The sequence below is a fragment of the Mus pahari genome, chromosome 11 (genome assembly GCF_900095145.1).
Source record: "Mus pahari chromosome 11, PAHARI_EIJ_v1.1, whole genome shotgun sequence".
NCBI classification, from domain to species: Eukaryota; Metazoa; Chordata; class Mammalia; order Rodentia; family Muridae; genus Mus; species Mus pahari.
The window spans coordinates 34053416-34073100 of NC_034600.1; the positions used below are offsets into that span (position 1 = coordinate 34053416).

The 19685-nt window shown below is 48.1% G+C and overlaps 1 protein-coding gene across 5 annotated transcripts in view; it reads right to left on the reverse strand.

The window, feature by feature from the left end:
* Nucleotides 1–19439, reverse strand: part of Mast4 (microtubule associated serine/threonine kinase family member 4) — a 591509-nt gene extending 572070 nt beyond the window's left edge. For all 5 annotated transcript variants that reach the window (XM_021208672.1, XM_029544159.1, XM_029544158.1 and 2 more), the window contains exon 1: nt 18780–19439. In XM_021208672.1, the coding sequence (XP_021064331.1) occupies nt 18780–19136 (357 nt within the window). In that variant the 5' untranslated portion in view covers nt 19137–19439. The remainder of the gene's footprint in view (nt 1–18779) is intronic.
* Nucleotides 19440–19685: the final 246 nt, after the last annotated feature.

Here is a 19685-nt window from a genome sequence, read left to right on the forward strand (position 1 = left end):
TCTCTCTCTCTCTCTCTCTCTCTCTCTCTCTCTCTCTCTCTCTCTCTCTCTCTCTCCTAAAGATCCTAGGGAATAGCTTAGTCACTACATGCCTCAGGGTATAAGTTCAATGCCTAGCACCTAGATAAAAAGCCAGATGTGGTAGCACACACTTGTAACCACAGTCTTGGGAGAAGCAGAGACAGGAAAACACTGGGGCTCACTGGGAAAACTCTCTCTCTCTCTCTTAATGTATGACTGTTAGGCCAGTGAGGGACCGTATCTCAAAATATGTGGATGAGATGACATCCAAGGTCGCCCCTTGACCTCTACATAGCACACACATACAACATAGAAAATCGATCCACTAGATAATTTCTTTCAAAACATACAGGTAGACAGTATTATCACTATGATAATAAACAGGTATGCAAAGAAGCTACCTAGAAACACATGCACACAGTTTATTGAAACATAAAATAGTCCCCAGAATGAAGCCTTCTAAGTATGCATAGAAATATCTTGGTTACACTGAACCACTGGGAGGAAAATTAGTTTATTTCATTCCTGTGGCAAACTCACTTAGGCAGATACATGAGCCTCCAGTTCAGATTCACAAGCACACATCTGTGCCCACATATCTGCGGACAATGTATCTATGATGAGGGAAGGGGAGCAGAAGCCAGGAGAATTCCTCAAGACCCTGTGGGCATTAATACCACAACATGAATTTTTATGAGTTTTCAAGGAGGAAAAAAAAAGAATTGCCCTAACGAAAGGCTGATGAGACCTGACAGCTTCCAGCAAGCGAACACACACACACCCTGGGGCTCACACTCACCGGGGGCCCTGCTTTATGGGTGGCACAGGTGTAACCCAATGCCTGGCTCGTCTTTGTTGTGTTTCAGGTTGACAGGCTTAGCGGTGGGAACCCCATCGAGCCCAGATAATAAACTATTGATAAGGCTTTCTATGGATCAACATGCTAAGAAACAACCACCAAAAAGATTGTGTAAGTGCCTGTCTCTTCAACTGCAAACTTCTTGCTTGGTTTTCTCTCCCCACACCCCATCTCCCTCCTCACCCGTCATCCTCCGCAAGGGGTACAGCCCTGCCATGGGGTGACAGGTCAGCGTGACACCTAGAACACTGCATTTGTACATGGCACACGCTGGAAAGTTCGCATCTGCTGGTTTAGAGATGGACAACTTGACAGGTTTGTGTCCTGTCTGTCTTCACATCACCAAACAACCACAAGGTCAGCAAAATTAAACCCAGGTAACAATGTTCTCCTTTTACAAAATGTGAACTTGGAATTCTCAGCACCCTCTAGGAAACAGAGAGCACACACGCCTGAAGAGAATGGCACTCCTTCATCGTTATCTTGTTATCTGAAGATTCGCTCACAGACGACCACGGTAGACTTCCCAAACAGCATCCTGTTAATCGGTGACCTTTTCAACCAGTGTGCCCTGTCACCCTTCATCACAAGAAGCAATGCTTCATTCTATGGTCATATCCCTCTAAAAAGTTAGGCTGGACTGAGAGTATAAGTCTGTAAGGAAGCATGCTTTCATATGAAAAGAATATTTAGCGCACCTGACAACCTGCAGAGACATGAAAGACAACAACACAAACAGAGCCAAGGGCTGGAATCTGTGATTCGACCTGGAGAGGTGTCATTGGCTGAAGGTCGGGGAAACTGTGGGCAAAAAATCAGTCCAGTGCAAAGCCTAACCACTCTCTAACGATGTGGTAACAAGGACTTGAGTTCTCTCAAACCTCCATGTCCTCCTCCATGAGGTGGAGCCACCCCACCCTCTCACAGACCCGCTGTGAGGAAAGAAAATGACTCTTGATGCACTTAGCATGGCACCTGTTCCTTACAGACCCTAGTCCGTGGCACTGGCCAGCGACCATCTCTCTCTCCACACAACGAAGTGAGCATGCCTTGAATATGTGCAGACAAGCAATATCAGGGTCAACTCAGCCAAATCCTGACAGAGGCCACAAAGGGGAACACCAGAGCCACGCCCCGGCACCAGGTCACTGCCCGACTCTAACCTCCAAGGATGTGGACTAAATATTTCGTTCTCTCAAACCTCCATGTCCGCCTCCGTGAGGTATTATGTTCTAAACCTTGTCTTCCGGTCTTTATTAGATTGACGTGGGGTTTTAGCCCATGGATGGTCAGTGACATTTTCACATGTGATGCATGTCCAGACACTCCGTGGGAAGGGACAGATTGCCCCAAGAGTGTGCACAAGCAAGCGGGAGAGCAAGGAAGAGCCTAGGCAGAGAGCCACCATTCACTGTGAGGCAGGCTCTCCCAGACCTGTGGGGCTTTAAGCACCTTCTGTCTACCTCACAACTGCGTGAGCCAGAAGTTCAGCCAGGGCTCCAGAATGCTGTGTTTCTATTTTGTTTTGTTTTCTAGGAGTAATTAGTGTGCATGTGTGCGTCCCCTCCTGTGTGTAAATATGGATAGGTATGAGCCAAGGTGCACATGTGGAAATCAGAGGGCAACTTTTAATAGTTGGTTATCTCCTGTCACAGTGAATTCCAGGGATCAAACTTGAGTTGTCAAGTTTGTGTGGCTGTGACTTTTGGCTGCTAAGCAAACTCACTGGCCCCTTTACTGATAGATTTAAGGTTTTCCTTTCAATCCATGTATGAATGAGTATTTCCAAAGGCTCAGCCACTTTGGTTAAAAAAAAAAAAAAAAACTTTTTTCCTGGCTTTATATGTTTTTATAGTATGTTATTACACAGATTATTGAGCATTGCAATTCAGCAACCAGTTGTGGTAAGGAACTGCCAGCAAGCAATGCTGTCAAGGAAATTAATTACTCTGGGGAAAGAAGGGGCAGTTCTTAACTATTTAGACAAGACAGAGTTCGTCTTCTTGCCCAGAATTTTGCAAACATGTCTAAATGCCTGTCTGTTCGGAGGAGAGTGCGCACAGTGTCTATGCCCTCAGCAGAATGTCTCCTCCAGGCTGAGGCCACTGCCAGCCACCCACTGGGAGCCTGAGATAAACCCTGATTCAGTTGGCTTCATAGAGTACAGAAAGGAGATGTCTGACCTTTCACAGGGGCCACTGTGTGGCTTTCCTCCTCTCTGCCAGCACTCTCATGAGGTCCCCTGTCTGGGGGGTGTGGGAGTGGAGAACCTCCAGAACACAACCCAAATCCTCCAGACATCTGTCTGTCCCAGATACCCAACCAGCCCAGCTGGTCCAATCCAGAAAGTTGTGCCTAATGGGTGACCACTGGCCAACCAGAATGCCAGACCACTGGGGGAGGGGATGGGGGTTCTCTTTTGGATCTGTGACTAAGTTGCTCATGTTGACCTGGGACATTGACTAAACCTGAAAACTCTTGGCCCATACCTGCTCACTGTCCATAAGACCTAATAATGAGGGGACACCGTCCTCGTAGTCCCCTGTTGGTTTCTGATGGTCTGCACTCCTTGCAGGATGGTCATTTTCCTTGGCCTGCAAAGTGTGATTTCGCCAGAAATACATGGCACAGTGGGAAGCCACTGCTGTGTCTAGGAAGATGAGTATGGGGCAGGGGGCTCTCGTGTAGCCCAGTGTGGTCAGGGGAGCAGACATCACAATCCACTGATACAAGTGTGTTAGTGGATCCACAGTTGTGTCCAGTGGAAGGAGTGTGTCCTGTGTTAGGCCCAGCACAGGGCAAGCAGGGAAGAGGGTAGCTGTCCTTTCAGATAAGAGCCACTGAGCTCTGGGTACCCTCTTCAGTGTCTAGATTTCAACACTTTTAATTAGTAATAAAAACCACACGGAGGAGGAGGACCAGATTTCATGACATCTAGGCATCTCTGGAACCCAAGTTTCAATCATGGGTACAACAGCCACCATGTCGCACGTGGCCCCTACACAGTAAACCACAACTGCGGACAGACAGACAAAGAAGGGAGAGCCACTTAGGGATCAGACTTCTCATCCCCTCCCCCACCTGCAAAGGCAAGGAGCTCTCTATCACGAGAAGTCTGAGGCTGGAGGACTGAATATGAAGTCACTGGATCTGTGGTCTCAAAGCCTCAGAAGCCACGGTTTCATCAAGCCAGGATCCAGGCAGGACCTCCACCCAACGGGGCTTACTCCTACCAAACGCTACTGGGATGTTGCTCTAAGGGCTGCAGAGGTGGCTCGGAGGTTAAGAGTGCTGGTTAAGAGTGCTTGTTGCGGGGGGGGGGGGGGGGGGGCTGGGGAGGTGGCTCGGTGGTTAAGAGCACTGACTGCTCTTCCGAAGGTCCTGAGTTCAAATCCCAGCAGCCACATGGTGGCTCACAACCATCCGTCATGAGATCTGATGCCCTCTTCTGGTGCATCTGAAGACAGCTACAATATACTTAGATATAGTAATAAATAAATCTTTAAAAAAAAATTTATTCTTACCAACTTAACTCTGGACCCACAATAAATAAAAAATACCTTAAGATAATAATTTTTAAAGTATTGGTGCAAAGGCTGTTTAATTACCTTAGAAAATACAGAACCTGGTAGAAAACATAGAAAGTCCGTTTGATTAGAAAAGTACCTGGATAATTTTATACCAGGAATTCTAAATTGCACAGACACAAAGAATCGCCCAAAAAACAGGGACAGACTGACCAAACTGCCAATTACTCTGCTTATAGAGAAAAGGAGAAGACAGCCTTAAGAACGGAAGGGACGCTGGGTGAGGGGCTTTGTCCTGTTACTGGAAATGTCCATGGGCTATTTCGACGGGTTTTCCTAAAGGCCGATCTCATGAATCAAAGGACTTAATCACATACAGCCTCCTCTCACCTTTCAAATGCTTAAGGCGGACACGCCATCACGGACCGTCTGCTTCCAGATTAAGCATGTCAGGCTTAGTATTCTGTGTCTAGCTCCTGCTCAAGGCTCCTCCCTTTGGGTCTCCTGACCTCCTCCCCACTATGGTCCTCCTCCCATGGCCTTCTTCCTATAGCTACCCTTGCCCCCACTGCCTGCCTCTTCTCCCCATACCCCTGCTCTCTCTTCTTCTTCCTCTTCCTCCTCCTCCTCCTCCTTCCCTCTGTAGCCCTACTTAACTTCCTTCTTCTTCAGATCCTCCTCCCCATGAGTCTCCTGAGCTCCCAATCACCCTCTAACCCTTAGCCCTCTTCCTCAACTCACTCTTCTTGCCCCTAACTATGACCCTCTTCCTCCCCATGGTCCTCCTCCCATGGTCCTCCTCACACCAGTAGCCCTCTTCCTCAACCTACTCTTCAATCTTCTCAACTTCTTCCTGATAGTCCTCCTCTTCCTGCTCCTGGTCCTCATCCTAACCTTGACCCTCTTCCTCCCCATGTTCCTCCCCCCACCCCTACCCCTCTTCCCCATGTTCCTCCCCCCACCTCTAGCCCTCTTCCCCATGCTCCTCCCCCCCCCCCCCCCCCCCCCCCCTCCCCCCCCCCCCTCCCCCCCCCCCCTCCCCCCCCCCCCCCCCCCCCCCCCCCCCCCCTCTAGCCCTCTTCCCCATGCTCCTCCCCCCACCCCTAGCCCTCCTCTTCCCCATGATCCTCCCCCCACCCCTAGCCCTCTTCCCCATAGTTATCTCTGCACCACATCCCACTTTTCCCTGCAGGTCATGTGCTATGCACACTGGGATCATCTCAGTGCACAGGCATGGTCACCTAAGCTGCTTCTGAACTGCTTAGGCAGTCAACAGATCCCTTGTTTTCTTGTGTTTCTGGCTGCCTTCTACCCTCGGCGACTGACCTCTTCAGTAACCTACAAGCAATGAAGTCCACTAAATCCTCTCTGACCTGAGGAGAGAGAGAAGGGCAAGCATTTCACATGTGCTTCCCAGCCACAGGGGTGCTGGGGGAGTGGAACCCTCACATCCTCTAAGCAACTCTTCACCAGCACCTCTTCTGTGAGACACTGTGAGGAGCACCCTTGCTCTGCAAGGCCCTCCGGTGGCCGAGCCCTAAGGCCAGTGCTCCCTCCCTTTCTGCCATCAGAAGCCTTAGCTGGAGACTGGAGAAGTGGCTTGGCTGTTAACAAGTGCTTGTTGCTCTTACACAGGACCTAAATTAAGTTCCCAGGACCCATGTGAGGCCAGATCTGATGCCCTCTTCTGCTCTCCTCGGGCGTCCACCTGCACACACATAGCATACACACACACACACACACACACACACACAAACCCATACACAGGAGGAAAAAAACCCAAACTATTAGTAAGTGAAAGTGAAAGTCAACAGGCAAAGAGAAGAGAAGGAATTCCCAAAGCAAGAGTTAATATTAAGCTCAAGCAATGGCCTGGCTCCAGCCCGACTCGCCATCCTAGCACTGAGCACCGGAGAGGGGCTGCCACCACTGAGTTTGGGTTCAAATGAGCCACGTGCCCAAAATCCCACTCCAACTGAGCCCTCATTTTCTGGGTTTGTAAGCAGCTATTTGAACCATATGAAACAGAGTTAGTTGCGAAAATTCAAATTATTTTGACCGCCTGAGACCCTTGAGTAATGCTTCAGAGTCACTCGCCCATACAATGGGGCTGGAGCAAAAGTCTAAATATCCATGAAGCTTAAGTGTAACAAAGGTTAAGGAGCTCTTATATGAGCTTCTAGTTCATGCCCAAGCCAACAAGAAAATTTAAAAGCAGTAGTCACTAAACGTTCATCATCAGGTGTCCTGACATATCAAAGCGAGTGTCTAAAAGGCATAGATGGTGACATCTCAGCCATCAGCAACAGTACCCATCTGATTATAGGTTTTTCAGTACACAGGGGATATTCAGCTTCTCTGCAGGGCTCCCACCTATCATTACAATTCATTTGGTAAGCCTGTATTCATCGCTCAGAAAAAAAATATCTGTACTTCACTTTCCTCTTAATTACCACCAAAGATCTCTAAAGGCCACATGGGGAGACTAGAGAGAAGGCCACCGCAACCTAGTTAAAGCAATTTCAACACAAGTCCTTCCATCAGTTTAAGAGAGCAAATGTACTAATTCCACAGCTCATTTGTAACTTTCTCATGAGAAGAGGAGAGAGACTATAGCCAGCCAGCCATACTTGGAAAACTAGGTTTGGTTCTTAAGCACAAAAAGGACCCTAAATTCACATTAAAATGCTTGGTCCCCTCTGGAAGGAGGCTGCTGAACAGTTATCTTAAGCCTCCTCTGAGGGAACTACATCCCACTATCTCAGGTCAGCTCCAAGTAAAAGCATGGGAGAATTTAAGGCCTGCTTACTGCTGGGGAGTCGGGCACACAATTTCGAATACCAGTTGTATAAAAAGCATTTCATTTCCAGAGGAAAGAAATTAGGTACTAATGTCCCTTAGTTTTGTTTCTAAGAATGTTAGGTGACTTATTAAAAATGAAAGTCTGGGGCTGGTGAGATGGCTCAGTGGGTAAGAGCACCCGACTGCTCTTCCAAAGGTCCTGAGTTCAAATCCCAGCAACCACATGGTGGCTCATAACCATCTGTAACAAGACCTGACGCCCTCTTCTGGAGTGTCTGAAGACAGCTATGTGTGTAATTACATATAATAAATAAATAAAGCTTTAAAAAAAAAAATGAAAGTCTGAAGGCGTTTCTGAAGAGGCTACCCTATCCCTTCAACGCGGAGCCTTTGTTGGCCTCCCTTCTTAGCAACGATTCTAATCATATTTTGTTTTGTGTTCAAATTATTTGTCCCCATATATGGGGAAAAGCCTTGAGCATTCATAAAGATAACCCAAAGACAGAGGAAGGTCGTTGCCACATCTCCAGACGACTCCTTGGGGGTCTGTCTTAGTTAGGGTTACTCTTGCGGTGATGAAACACCATGACCAAAAACAACTTGGGGAGGAAAGGGTTTATTTGACTTACACTTCCACAGTGCTGTTCATCACCAAAGGAAGTCTGGACAAAGAACTCAAAACAGGACAGGCACTTGGAGGCAGGACCTGATGCAGAGGCCATGGAGAAAGATGCTTACTGGCTTGCACAGCCTGCTTTCTGATCGAACCCAAGACCAACAGCCCACGGATGACCACACCCACAACGGGCTGGGCCATCCTCCATCAATCACTTATTGAGAATATGCCCTACAGACTCCCATACGGTGCAATCTCACAGAGGCAGCTTCTCAACTGTGATTCCCTCCTATCGGATGACTTTGGCTTGTGTCAAGCTGACCTAAATCTATCCAGCGCAGGGTCGCCACATGGCTGAGAATGGAGGCTTCTTTGTCCTAGCTCAGCTGTTAATCCTGATCTCAGAGCTCTTCTCCCCAGTGGTGCAGAGGTTGAGATTTACCTGCCACATGGCCACTCACCCTTCAAAGCTACTGAAACAGCCCCACACTGCAGCACCCCCAGAAAGAACTCACCACTCATGGTAAAAACAAAACCCGGACACTGCCTCTGTGGCAATGCACTGCCTGAGTGTCCGACGACTGCACTATGAGACAACCCCCTGATAATATAGGCAAGAACCACCAGCCACCATCTCGCACATCAGTAAAAATCCAGGAGCAGTGTGTGTTGATATACTTAGGCAAACAAATGTATCCATTTCCAGGGCAGGACAGCTCTGAGGTCCTGCAGAATAAAGACAGGGCCTGGTTACCTGGGAGACAGAGGTCACACATATCTTTTAAAGATCAGAGACTGTTAGTACAGGATTTAGGCCCCAGAGTCTTGTGACACGAAGTCTGAGAAGCTCTGCAGGCGCAGGTAAAACTCTACACACGGGGTTTTAGGGGTTGGACCTGAATATCCTGCCACTGATCTAAGATCTGCAGAGAAAATCCAAGAGAAAGATCCAATTCTTCAACTAGAGGCTCTAGAAGCTAACCAAAAACTACCCTTTCCAATCCCACTGAGAAAAGTAACTTTTAGTATTGAGATTCATTTCTCTCTATTTTCAAGTCTCAACAGAGCACTGCAATGCTGTTCTCAGGATGGTCCAACCTCAGCTAACACTGGTAGAGATTGGGAAGAAAGAGGGAGAACCATCCCATTTGTTAGATTTGATGAATAAATGAATGTGAAGCCCATACGGAAACCACACTTTTCTGGGTTTAAGTCAGAGTAACTTGAAATCCAGAACCACAAATAAATCGGGTACACAGGGGTTGGAAAACAGAACTGCAACATCGAAAGTTAGAAGAGAAGACATGAGCTCTAGTTTTATGAATGGCACGTGTAATTTTATTCTGTCTACTTTTGATACGTGGGCACATCTCCAACGGTTCTCCGAGATGATTGATGCTCAGGGAGGAAGTCCCAAAGCTCTATGAGATGTCCGATCATTAAGTGAACAAACAAAAAGAAAAAGAGCTTGTTCAGCACAGACTGAACAACAAGGCAGGAAAACGCAGAGACATCACTGAGGAGAGGAAAGGTGAGTACAGAGAGAGCTCGCTGACTCATCTTTAATGACTCACAGGGGTCAGCAGCCACGGAGGGCTGGGTCAGCAGCCACGGAAGGCTTTCTTCCCAGGATACTCTGCTTGACAGGAGTTGTACTATTATCTTATAGAACAGTTATTTGGCATAAAGAAAGAGATCATGTTCTATAGGAGATTTTTAAGACCAAGCCAGAGATAGGGAAGAAAGAGAAGAGTTAAAATGAGTGACAGGTGACCTGATTCATCGAAAAACGAGATGACTCAGACATTTTATATTCATTCTTTGAGAATTTCACACACGTATACGATGAATTTTGATGATATTCATACCCAAATTCCCACTTCCAGTTCTCTCTAGATCCTCACATTTCCCGATCCCAAGTCCTTCAGACTCCGCCCCCCCCAAACACATCTGCCTCCCACCTCCGTCGTTTCTTTTAATCCCACAGAGCTCAATTAGTGGTATCTAAAATACATAGGGATCGGGGCCATCCATGGAGCACGGCAACATAACAGTGTCCTCACTCCCCAAGATAAACCACTTTGCCACCCCCAGCAGCTGTCAACTGTCATTAGCTTCTCAGCCAATGATGGCGCTTCCTGGGGCCCTGCCTTAGTCCTCCTGGAATTTGGGGAAATTTTACTGGCTTCATCCCATTCAGGTCTTGTGCATGTAACTCCGGCTGCTGCAAATCCACGAGAGTAATAGCCAGATTGTGCCCAGGAGACAGCAGGAGAAATAATAAAACAGAAGACAGTAAGAACATTGCAAGTTCCAGAACTGCAGACTAGTGGAGAGACTAGTGAACCAACAAGCCAGAGCCAGCTCTCCTCCAATTGGAGGAGCTCATGAAGGGCTCTACAACCCTACTGGGGTGACTCCCCATAGCCAGCTTACTTTGAATGATTGATTGATTGATTGATTAGCTCTTAACCTTCAGGATGCTCACTGTCTAAGCCAAGTCCCTCCCAATACAACTATTTTCAATTTCAAAAGGGGTAATATGTAAAAATCAAACGGTTAAGAGCATTGTGATAAGGAAAATCGAGGAGCTAAAGTTGTCGTTTCTGGTGGCTCTCTTGTGTTCTACCCACAAAATCTGCATCACGGCTAGGAGCTACGAATCACAATGGAATAAAGCTCATCCTAAAAAAGTGGTCTTCAAGGTACCTTGGGGACTAGCTCCTCAGTAGTCAAAAAAGGAAAGGGACAGCTTCGGGGGGGGGGGGAGGGGGTAAGTTAGCCAGTTCCTACTGAAAGGAAACAAACCTACAAAAAAGAATTTCCAAGAAACAGTGTTATCTTAAATGCCACTAGCAAGGCTATTTTTCAAACAGTAGATAAATAATTCAAAGTACTGGGACTTAGTGCAGAGAGGAGACAGGCTTCCGACACATGACAAGTGACTCAATTCACCTTTGTACAGTACATCTTTCCTTCTCTAACGTAATGAGGTGCTTTAACTTACTAGTCTGATAAGGGCCATATTGGTATGAAAGTGGATGTCTCCTTGGGTTCTTCTACCAAGTACTTGACTCGTCTGAGGCACACAATGTTCTCTTTTCTCACGGCACTGCTTTCTCAAAACCAGCGTCTGGGGCTGCTGAGTTCTCCGAAGAAAACGCCTGAGAGAAGCTCAAGTGCTACTTCTTAAAACCAGAAACCTGGGCGAGCGCTCAGTTTATTTCAATGAAGTCAATCGAGTTGCCTCTGCACGAGGGCAAAGGCAGATGGTCCGAGTTAACACTGTGTGTCTCTATGGGACCAACAGAGCCACAAGAAGTAGTGATTTGGTAGCCAGACTTTATACCCACAAGGGCTTTCACTGTATATTCCTACCGCTTCACTAATGAGTGGATTTGAGCTGCTTGCCGTTATGGGGCTACAATTTTAAATGTACGACTTCTCAGAACGCAAGAGTGGATAACCGAGCAACACAAGATTGGCAGCACCAATGCTAACTCAACTCAAGGTGTAATGATATTTTGAGACAAACATAGAAACACACAAAGTCACCACCCAGGAAAGAATGGCACCCTTGACTTCTGACAGGTTGAAAAGGAAACTGAGGGGTAAGGCCACAGCCCAAAGATCCACATCTGACGGGAGTTAGATAATACGGACTCATCCACCCATATCAAATTGGGCTCACTTGGGAGGTTGCCCCGTGCTGAAAAGTGTTAAATGACAAGAGTTCCGAACGTTAGAATTAAAATTTCATTTTCCACATGATAGCCTATGAAATCAGTAAGGAAAAGGAGCCAAATGCACCGGTATCTCTATCTTCCTCCACACACGCCCACCTTCTCCCCCGCAACCCCCAATATCATCCCAAAGCATTTGGGCTGAAAGGTTCACTGGAAGTTAAGTACCATCATCAAAATTATATCGACTGTGTCTGAGCGGAGAATTGATAGGCAAGCAGAAGACTACAGGCCTGGGATACAAATGTCTAAGCTGTCTCAGACACGTGTCTAGTTAGGGATGCAACTCATTAAAAGAGCAGGAATGCTCAGCCTGGAGAGTAGCGGCATCAATCCCCAGGGGCTACTTCTATACTCTTTCGCCATGTGGCCACACTGTGGAGAGACTGCAGACCACAGTCCTGGACCTACATTTTGCTACCTTTGAAGAATGATTCTTTTCTCCTGACTCTGGAGGTACCGTTAACTACTGTGCAGTCCGCGGTCCTTCCCAGGTATTCTGAGGCAGGTAGAAGCGCACCAAGACGGACAGACAAGCAAATGCCCAGAGCTACAGGGACAGAGGTCCCCTGCTTAATCTTGTGTTTCCCACCATGCCTTAGCTTCAAATAACGCTATCAGGTACGAAACCACAGGGAAACACGCAGAAGACAGCGGAAAAACCTTTGAAGCCAGTGTTGCAAAGCCAGGCATGTGTCAGCCTGAATGTGTGCAAGGGAGGCCCCAAGTCACTAGGGGAGAAAAGAGCACACAGCTGACCCAGCAGCACTGACATAGAGCCAACCTTGGCTCCTGGATTACTGTAAACTCAAATGTGTATACTGTCTCCAAGGGACAGGAGGGATTTGGCGGGGAGGGGACAGAGGGTAATTTGCATTCTCCTCTGGGAAGCTGGAGTGGCCTCTGGACTACAGTTCTCACCTCTTCATCTAACTCCTAACTCCCTTTCGAGACCCCAAACCTTCACTTCTGGGATGAAGTTTGAGTCATCTTTCCTGCCTCACCACCACACGGCTGACATCACCCCACTGTCTAACAGCCTGGTAGTTCACATATTCAAGGAGTCCTGTAGGATACCGATTAGTAACCAATCACCGAGAATGGGTTCCATACGGAAAAGAGGGGTGGTGTCTTCAGAGAAAGGCTAACGAATCGCATCATGCACCATAGAGTCTGCTGTTACTATCTCATAGAAATGTCCCACCCATGAAATCGATAGTGATACATGTCGCCTATCTACCTACTCAGAAAGAGCCTGCCAGTCCGCCATCACAATGTCCTAGCAGCACAACCCACCCAGGGAACAACTTTGAATCTCTGCTTCTCCCTTTCCAGGGTAGTGATGGTACCAATGTTCTTCAAGAGCCAGCCTCCCCCATCCTCGGTAGTAAAGCAAAGTCCAACGGAATGTTTCACAGATGGCATGCATCATGCTGGACATAAACATGGATGTGAAGGGTCTCGGTGTTAATAATCTAGATGAAGTCATCTGTTCTACATGACTGGACCAAGATCGGACCCTGACAGCCCCCCCCCCCCAGCAGGGAAACTCTCACTGCTGCTCAGAAGGGGTGAAAGAAATGAGAGCCTGCCCTTCCCAGGCAAGTGCACGAAATTCCTGAGCATGGGCTCACACACTGTATCCATTAAGTCTCAGTAAGCGCATAGACGCCCAGCTGCTCTAATATATTAGCGAGGTGTAAATACTTGCCACGTCCTGGAGTACCAACCGGAAGTGACAAAGGTTAAAAAGCCGATCCTTCCTGAATACGAAAATGCACACCAACAAGCCAGACTCGGGTAGTATGTGTTGGCATGCTAGCACCATGCTTCCTGAGTCCAATCTCAGAGTACACCCCCCTTCCCACCCCACAAGGTTCTCTTCAGGTAAATCTGCCCCTATGCTTACTATGGAGATGGCCACTAAGGTAAGGCCCTCTCCTCAAAGTGTTTCCTCTCAAGAAAACACTATGATGACATGTCGAACAGCCTCCCGCTGTTCCTGGAATGGATCTAAATTCTTCACCTCCCACCTTTCATATATATTTACCTGGAGTCCCTCAACTAACTTCTCTCTCTTCCCTTCCCCATCTCATCCACACTTGTTTGGATTATCAGTTCCGACACAGGAACGTGTGAACTGACTCTACCCTCAGCTCTCAGCACACAGGCTTCGAGGAGCCTGGCTTCCTGCGAATACAATTCTCATCGGGTCAGACTTCCTTGCTTCAGGCACTCCAAATGGTTCCCCCGTGCCCTGGCATGAAGTTCACAGAGCGCAGCACTCCTCAGCTAAGTTTGCTCTTTCAGACTCCTGCTCCCTACTCTCCTCTCCGTGCCGCTCAGCTGCCTTTGGTGGCCCCACTCTCCCCGGCTCTTCCCTGTCTTCTCCACCTAACTCCTGCTCAGCTTCAGCTCAAGCATCCTGCCCCAGCCTCAGCGCCCACGCGCACGCGCACGCGCACGGAATTCCAGGATTTGATTGCATACCCCTTTCACAGCCTGTGCCTCCTCGGTCGCCACCTTTGTCTCTAGTTAATTAATAATCACCGTGTGTTTCCTTCTAGCTCCCTCCGTACGTGAGCAGCTCTGGGATGTCGAACCCATCTTCATCCAGGATGACGATGCCCCAAAGCTGGACCACATAGATATTGCTAGACTGACTGCTGCTTTAATCTCGTGGCGCACACTGAAGTATTAAGTCAAAAAGTAGACTAAATAATAAATATGCCAAGATTCATGCACTTCTCTTTTCAAATTATGGAGCTTCTGTGATTAATAAAATATAGTCTATGAAAAAACATGGCTGAGTTCATGGTTTCCTTTTGCTGTTTATTCTCATAAGCAATAAAAACCAGAAGCCCATCCATTATATTAATGTTATGTGGGTAACCCCAAAACACAAACACTCTCAAAGATGTTAGAGGCACCCCTTCCAATCAGACACCATTTAATAGAACACTTTAGAGACAACCCCTAATTGTGCTTATAGTTAGTAAGGGACACTATTTCTCAATTTTTGTCAATAACATAAGTCCCTTGGTACAACAGAGTACAACCAGCTAACATGCAGTAGTTGGCAAGCCCTTTAACTACAAAGCTCCTTCAGGCCATTCTGAGAGTGTCTCTGGAAGTTTCTGATTCTAATACACACAGTGTATTATCAGGTATGCCTGGTTTGACATTGATAGATAGATAGATAGATAGATAGATAGATAGATAGATAGATAGATAGATAGATAGATAGATAGATATTACACACACACACACACACACACACACACACAAAAGTCATAATTCCTCTTTTGTGAGCCACAATGTTTTTGCTTGCCTGTTTATTTGTTTTAATAGCATAGGGGTCAAGAGACTTGTGCATCCTATTTCACAACAGACAGAACAAATGGGCACACAATCACCCTCAATCAAACACATCACTAGTTTCAGAGATTAGTTTCGGAATTCACATTACTTTATGAGTTCACTGACCATCTGTTTACTAAGTTCCCATTCATTTACTAGAGGTGGGTACTAGGCATCCCAGGTTAAAATTTCTGCTGTCTGAATTTATTCACCAACAGCTACTGAATGGTGACCCCACTGGGGTCAGAAGGTACTGTAAGAAAAAGCTTAGAAACCCTTAGAGCTTTGGTTCTCACCTGCCTAGCACTGTGACCTCTCAATACAGTTTCTTTTGCTGTGGTGTCCCCAACCATAGTTATTTTCATTGTTACTCCATAACTGTAATTCTGCTAATGTTATAAATCATATCATAAATATCTGTTTTTCTGATGGGCTTAGGTGACTAGGTGAAAGGGCAAATTGCATAAATGTCAGGGAAGTAAGTCCTCCAACTTAAGATGTTAATCAGAAATTCAGTGTGCCATCCCTCAACATAGAGAACCCTACGTCTACAGACTTGCAGCCAAGACACAAGGCAATACTGGGGTTGGTTGGTTTGCTTGCTTGTTTGTTTGCTTTAAACAAAACCAAGTCACCCATCAGTGCTGAATCTCATGTTTTTAATATTAAGTACAAAACCAGTTGGTTTTGTAGCTCAGTGCTAAATGCTTGCCCAATGCATGTAAGACTGCAGATTTTATCCCCACACCATAGGATAATAAAGGCAAATTAAGATTTTAGAACTCTCTTAATGACAACATTCAGCATTCATTTTTAGACCACCACTGTCCGGAGGTCTGACTGAAGTGTATAAGACTTTGTGTTTACGTGTGAGACAGACTATGAGATAGATAAACACTGTGACCTTCAAAACAGCTTTAACAAAGTTATCAAACAAAAATAGCACTGGAGTAATATGCTAGAACCAGAATTTCCTTGCATTTGAAAAACAAATACAGTGAGTTGATATTTTTAAAAATTCTTTCGGGAAAAAAAAATTACTCTCCCAAGCTACACAGAAATTTTAAAATAGAAATGAATGTCTTACCACACTGTGAGTCGCTCTTAAGCTTTTTAATGTTTTATAGTTTGGGTGGGCCCTTGCTACAGTATAACTAAAACTATCTCCAGGTGATTTGTCACAACTTGGCCTAAGAGAAAGAATCCCCCATCAGTAAAGAGGGAGTAAGCTGAGGGCAGGAGAAAAGCCTTAGCGGTTAAGAGCAACTACTGCTCCTGCAGAGGGCCAGAGTTCAGTGCCTAGCACGCACATCAGGTGGCTTACAACTCCTTGTAACTCCAGCTCCAGGGGATCCAGTGCTGCCCTCTCTGGACTCCAAGGGCGCTTGCTCTCGTGTGCACGCACCATTATACATGCACAAGCATACACGTTATTTAAAAATAATAAATCTTTTAAGAACGGGAATAAGAGCTCAGATTCTCTCGAAGTGGACAGTGTGTGAGTTGCATATTAATGAAATAACAAGTCAGCCCAACTTTGAAGTTCGATGTCACCAGATTTTGTAAGCAATAAACTTAAAAGTTAATGTTCGCTGATACCTACTTGGCGCTCAATTATCAGCTACTATGCTGAGATTAAATCAGATGATGTGTACAGGTGTGTACAAAATGTCTCTAGTGCTATTGCTATTTCTCCCATTTAAGAAGTGAGAAAACTGAGGACGACAGAAGTCACCTGTAAGCACACAGCGTAAATGTGACAGAACCATTAGTCAACCCCAGGTATTTCCATGAAAGGGGGTGTTTTTCAGTCAGTCATTCCTGAACCTTCTGGCATGGTAATTTAGTGTGTGCTTTTCCTATGGAAAAGGGCGAGAGTTTTTGTTACTTCCTCAAAGCCGCGATTCCACTAAAGTCACAATCCCATAATTCCATGCAGCGTGCCATCTCAGTACCAGGGTGTGTCCAGGAGCTTTCACACCCCCTCATCAAGTTTTTAGTTTTAACACTTTCTGCTGCTAGGGTCAGGGAGTCACATGACTTTCTTCAGTTTTGCCTCAAAATTCCCTGGGCAAGTCAAGACTGTACCCCATCATCCCCTGGTAGGCTAATTCATGCCACAAATTGCAGCCCTGTCTGTTTACACCCAAATCTGAACTTTCAAAAACAATGACCCAAATCACTTGGCCATTCTACTCAGAAGCACAAAGGATGTTTCAATCAACCAACCTTCACTGCCTTGCCTAGGAAATGAGATATCATTATATCCACTTCAGGGAAAGTAAGACACCGTCACCCTGGGGTGAGGTGATAAATCATCTACACAATCAGGATCAAGAATGAGAACTTACCCACCCCCACCCCCGGCATCTTCAAGACCTTGTGCATGCCATGTTAGCTGTACAGAATCGTTAGGTCAGCCATGGCCAATATGCTACCTCAACAGGAGACGCACCCAAGAGACAGCACAGCTCTCTGCCAGCTCCTAGGGTGGGTGTGTTGTTCAGCAAACTCCTGGACTATGACTAAACTCAATCTGGAACTTAGAGCTACCCGAAATTCCAGGTCAGAAACAGCACTCGTGTCGGAATGAACTTAACCTTGAAATTCTCTACTTTTGACTGCAGAAGTGAACTTCTAAGGAAGGAAATGCATCCAGGTCTCACAACTCAGGAGTCAAACAGTTCTAGAAAGCAGACTTCCAGGCACCTGTCTGAGATCCCTGAAATCCCACAGCATCCAGAAAGGGGTCGTGGCTACAGCCGGAGATTTGGCCAACCGTCAGCCAAGGCTCCTTCCATCTTTGCTAGGCTGAAACTTGCCTCTCTGCAAGATCCAGCCTCTACTTCCAGGCTGGATGCCCAGGGGGGCTAAAGCCAGGACCCCGGGCTCTGTTTACTTCTTCTAAGGACAAAGGCAATTGTCCCAGCAGAGACGGGAAAATACCAGTCTGGCACAGCAGAATTAATTTCACACGTAAGACTATGCTAGGGTCATGTTTTATTTATGGTCCTGTCTGATCAAGATGATTTCTCCCACAAGAGATGTCCAAAGCAAACAATCTTAAAGACTTGGAAAATCTTCCTTTCCTGTCTTCCAAAGTAAGAGGGGGAAAGGGGAGGGGGCGCGGGGGGGGGAAGAAAGCCAGAGATAGCAACCTAGTGGGTTACAAAACGGTGTGTCAGGGAGCGACCTATAATTTTTGGATGCATAGCCTTCGAAGAAATGAGCCTAGGCAAAGTCCTCTGAACAAGACACATCCTATCCAGAAGGGTGCCAGCGCTCCTCTGGACACTGAGTCCAAATAGGAGGTCATGCTGGCGCGATAGGCTTAGCATTGGGAATCTTCCTCTTCCCGGGATGAAAGGTGAAACGACCCACCAAAACCACCCACGGGCGACTCCAGCATACTCTGGTCTCTGACACCCCAAGAAGCAACTCCATAGCCACCACTCCCACCAGCGTCAAACGCTCCGGGTCTCCCGCTCCATCCAAGACCTCAGTGGTTAGCGATTCCCACGTCTAAGAATCTGGATATGAGTTGTGGGGACAAGCCATGCTTTCAGATCACATTCAATCGCTGAGGTCCCAAGCAGATACAGAGGTGAAGGGATCGATCGGCTCAGTGACACATTCAAAGCACACTGTCGGGGTAGCCCATGAAGACAAGCACGCGAGGACAGCCACTAGAAGTCAAGGACCCAGAGTCTCTTGACAGTCACTATCCCAGGCTGTAGCAGAGCACCTTTAGTTCCCTCCCCTCTTCAAGACACCAGCGAGCACGCAAAGGGACCTAAAAGGCCCCTACAGCTGGAACCTAGAGGGGGCGGGATGGGACAGATTGAGCCCACCTCTTCATCCTGCTCCTCTTGGGATGCGCTGCTGACCTGGGGCACCGGCAGTACCGCTCCTCCCGGGTGCGGCAGCGGCAGGGTAGGAACTCCACGCTCCAGAGCCACACGCGCGGGAGCCCACGCGGCGGGTAGCCGGGTTCCCAGGGCGCCGCCCGGCGGCCGCGGCGGCTGCGACCTGCAGGAGAAGCGGCCGGGCTCCCCTTCCTCCGACAGAGTTTCCGAGCCAGAGGATGACTCCGCTGAGGAAGCGCCCTCCGAGGACACGGCTGCCGCCGGCGAGACTAGAGTCCGGGCGCCTTGTCCGCTGCAGCCCCGGGGCACGGGCTCGGGCGCCTCGGAAACTTTCTCCCCCATGTCCCTCTTCGGCCCAAAGTGGCGCCCGAGGGGTGGCGGCGCGCTCGGCGCCTCCCAGGGAAGCCCGGGCTGCTCCGCTGTGTCTGGATCGCGCTGCGGCTCCCGAGCTGCGGGGAGCGCCGCCGGCGACTACATGACAGAGGCTGGGCCGCAGGAGCGCGTCGCCAAGTTCACGACCGCCGTGGCTGGGCTGCTGACATGGACTCCCGCGCGCGGGGCCATGCCAAGCGCGATCGGCGCTCCGCGCTGCGCCCGAGCCGCCGGGACTGCGGCTTCTCCCGCTAAACCTGCCTCCGGGACGGAGAGGAGGAGACGGGCAGCCCGCGGAGCCAATGGCAGCGCAGGCGCGCCGGTGGGCGGAGGCTGCGGAGCCGCTGGCCGCGCGGGCGTCAGGTAGGGGAGGTGGGGCCAGGCGCCGGCCACCCGATCCCGCGGGAGCTCTGGGTGCGCGGGGCAGCCCCACGGCGTGGAGCTCGGCAGGGTCGGCGCGGAACCCGCGGACTTAACCTGGGCTGCGACTCCGAAATGGGTGGGGGAGTGGCCGTCTGT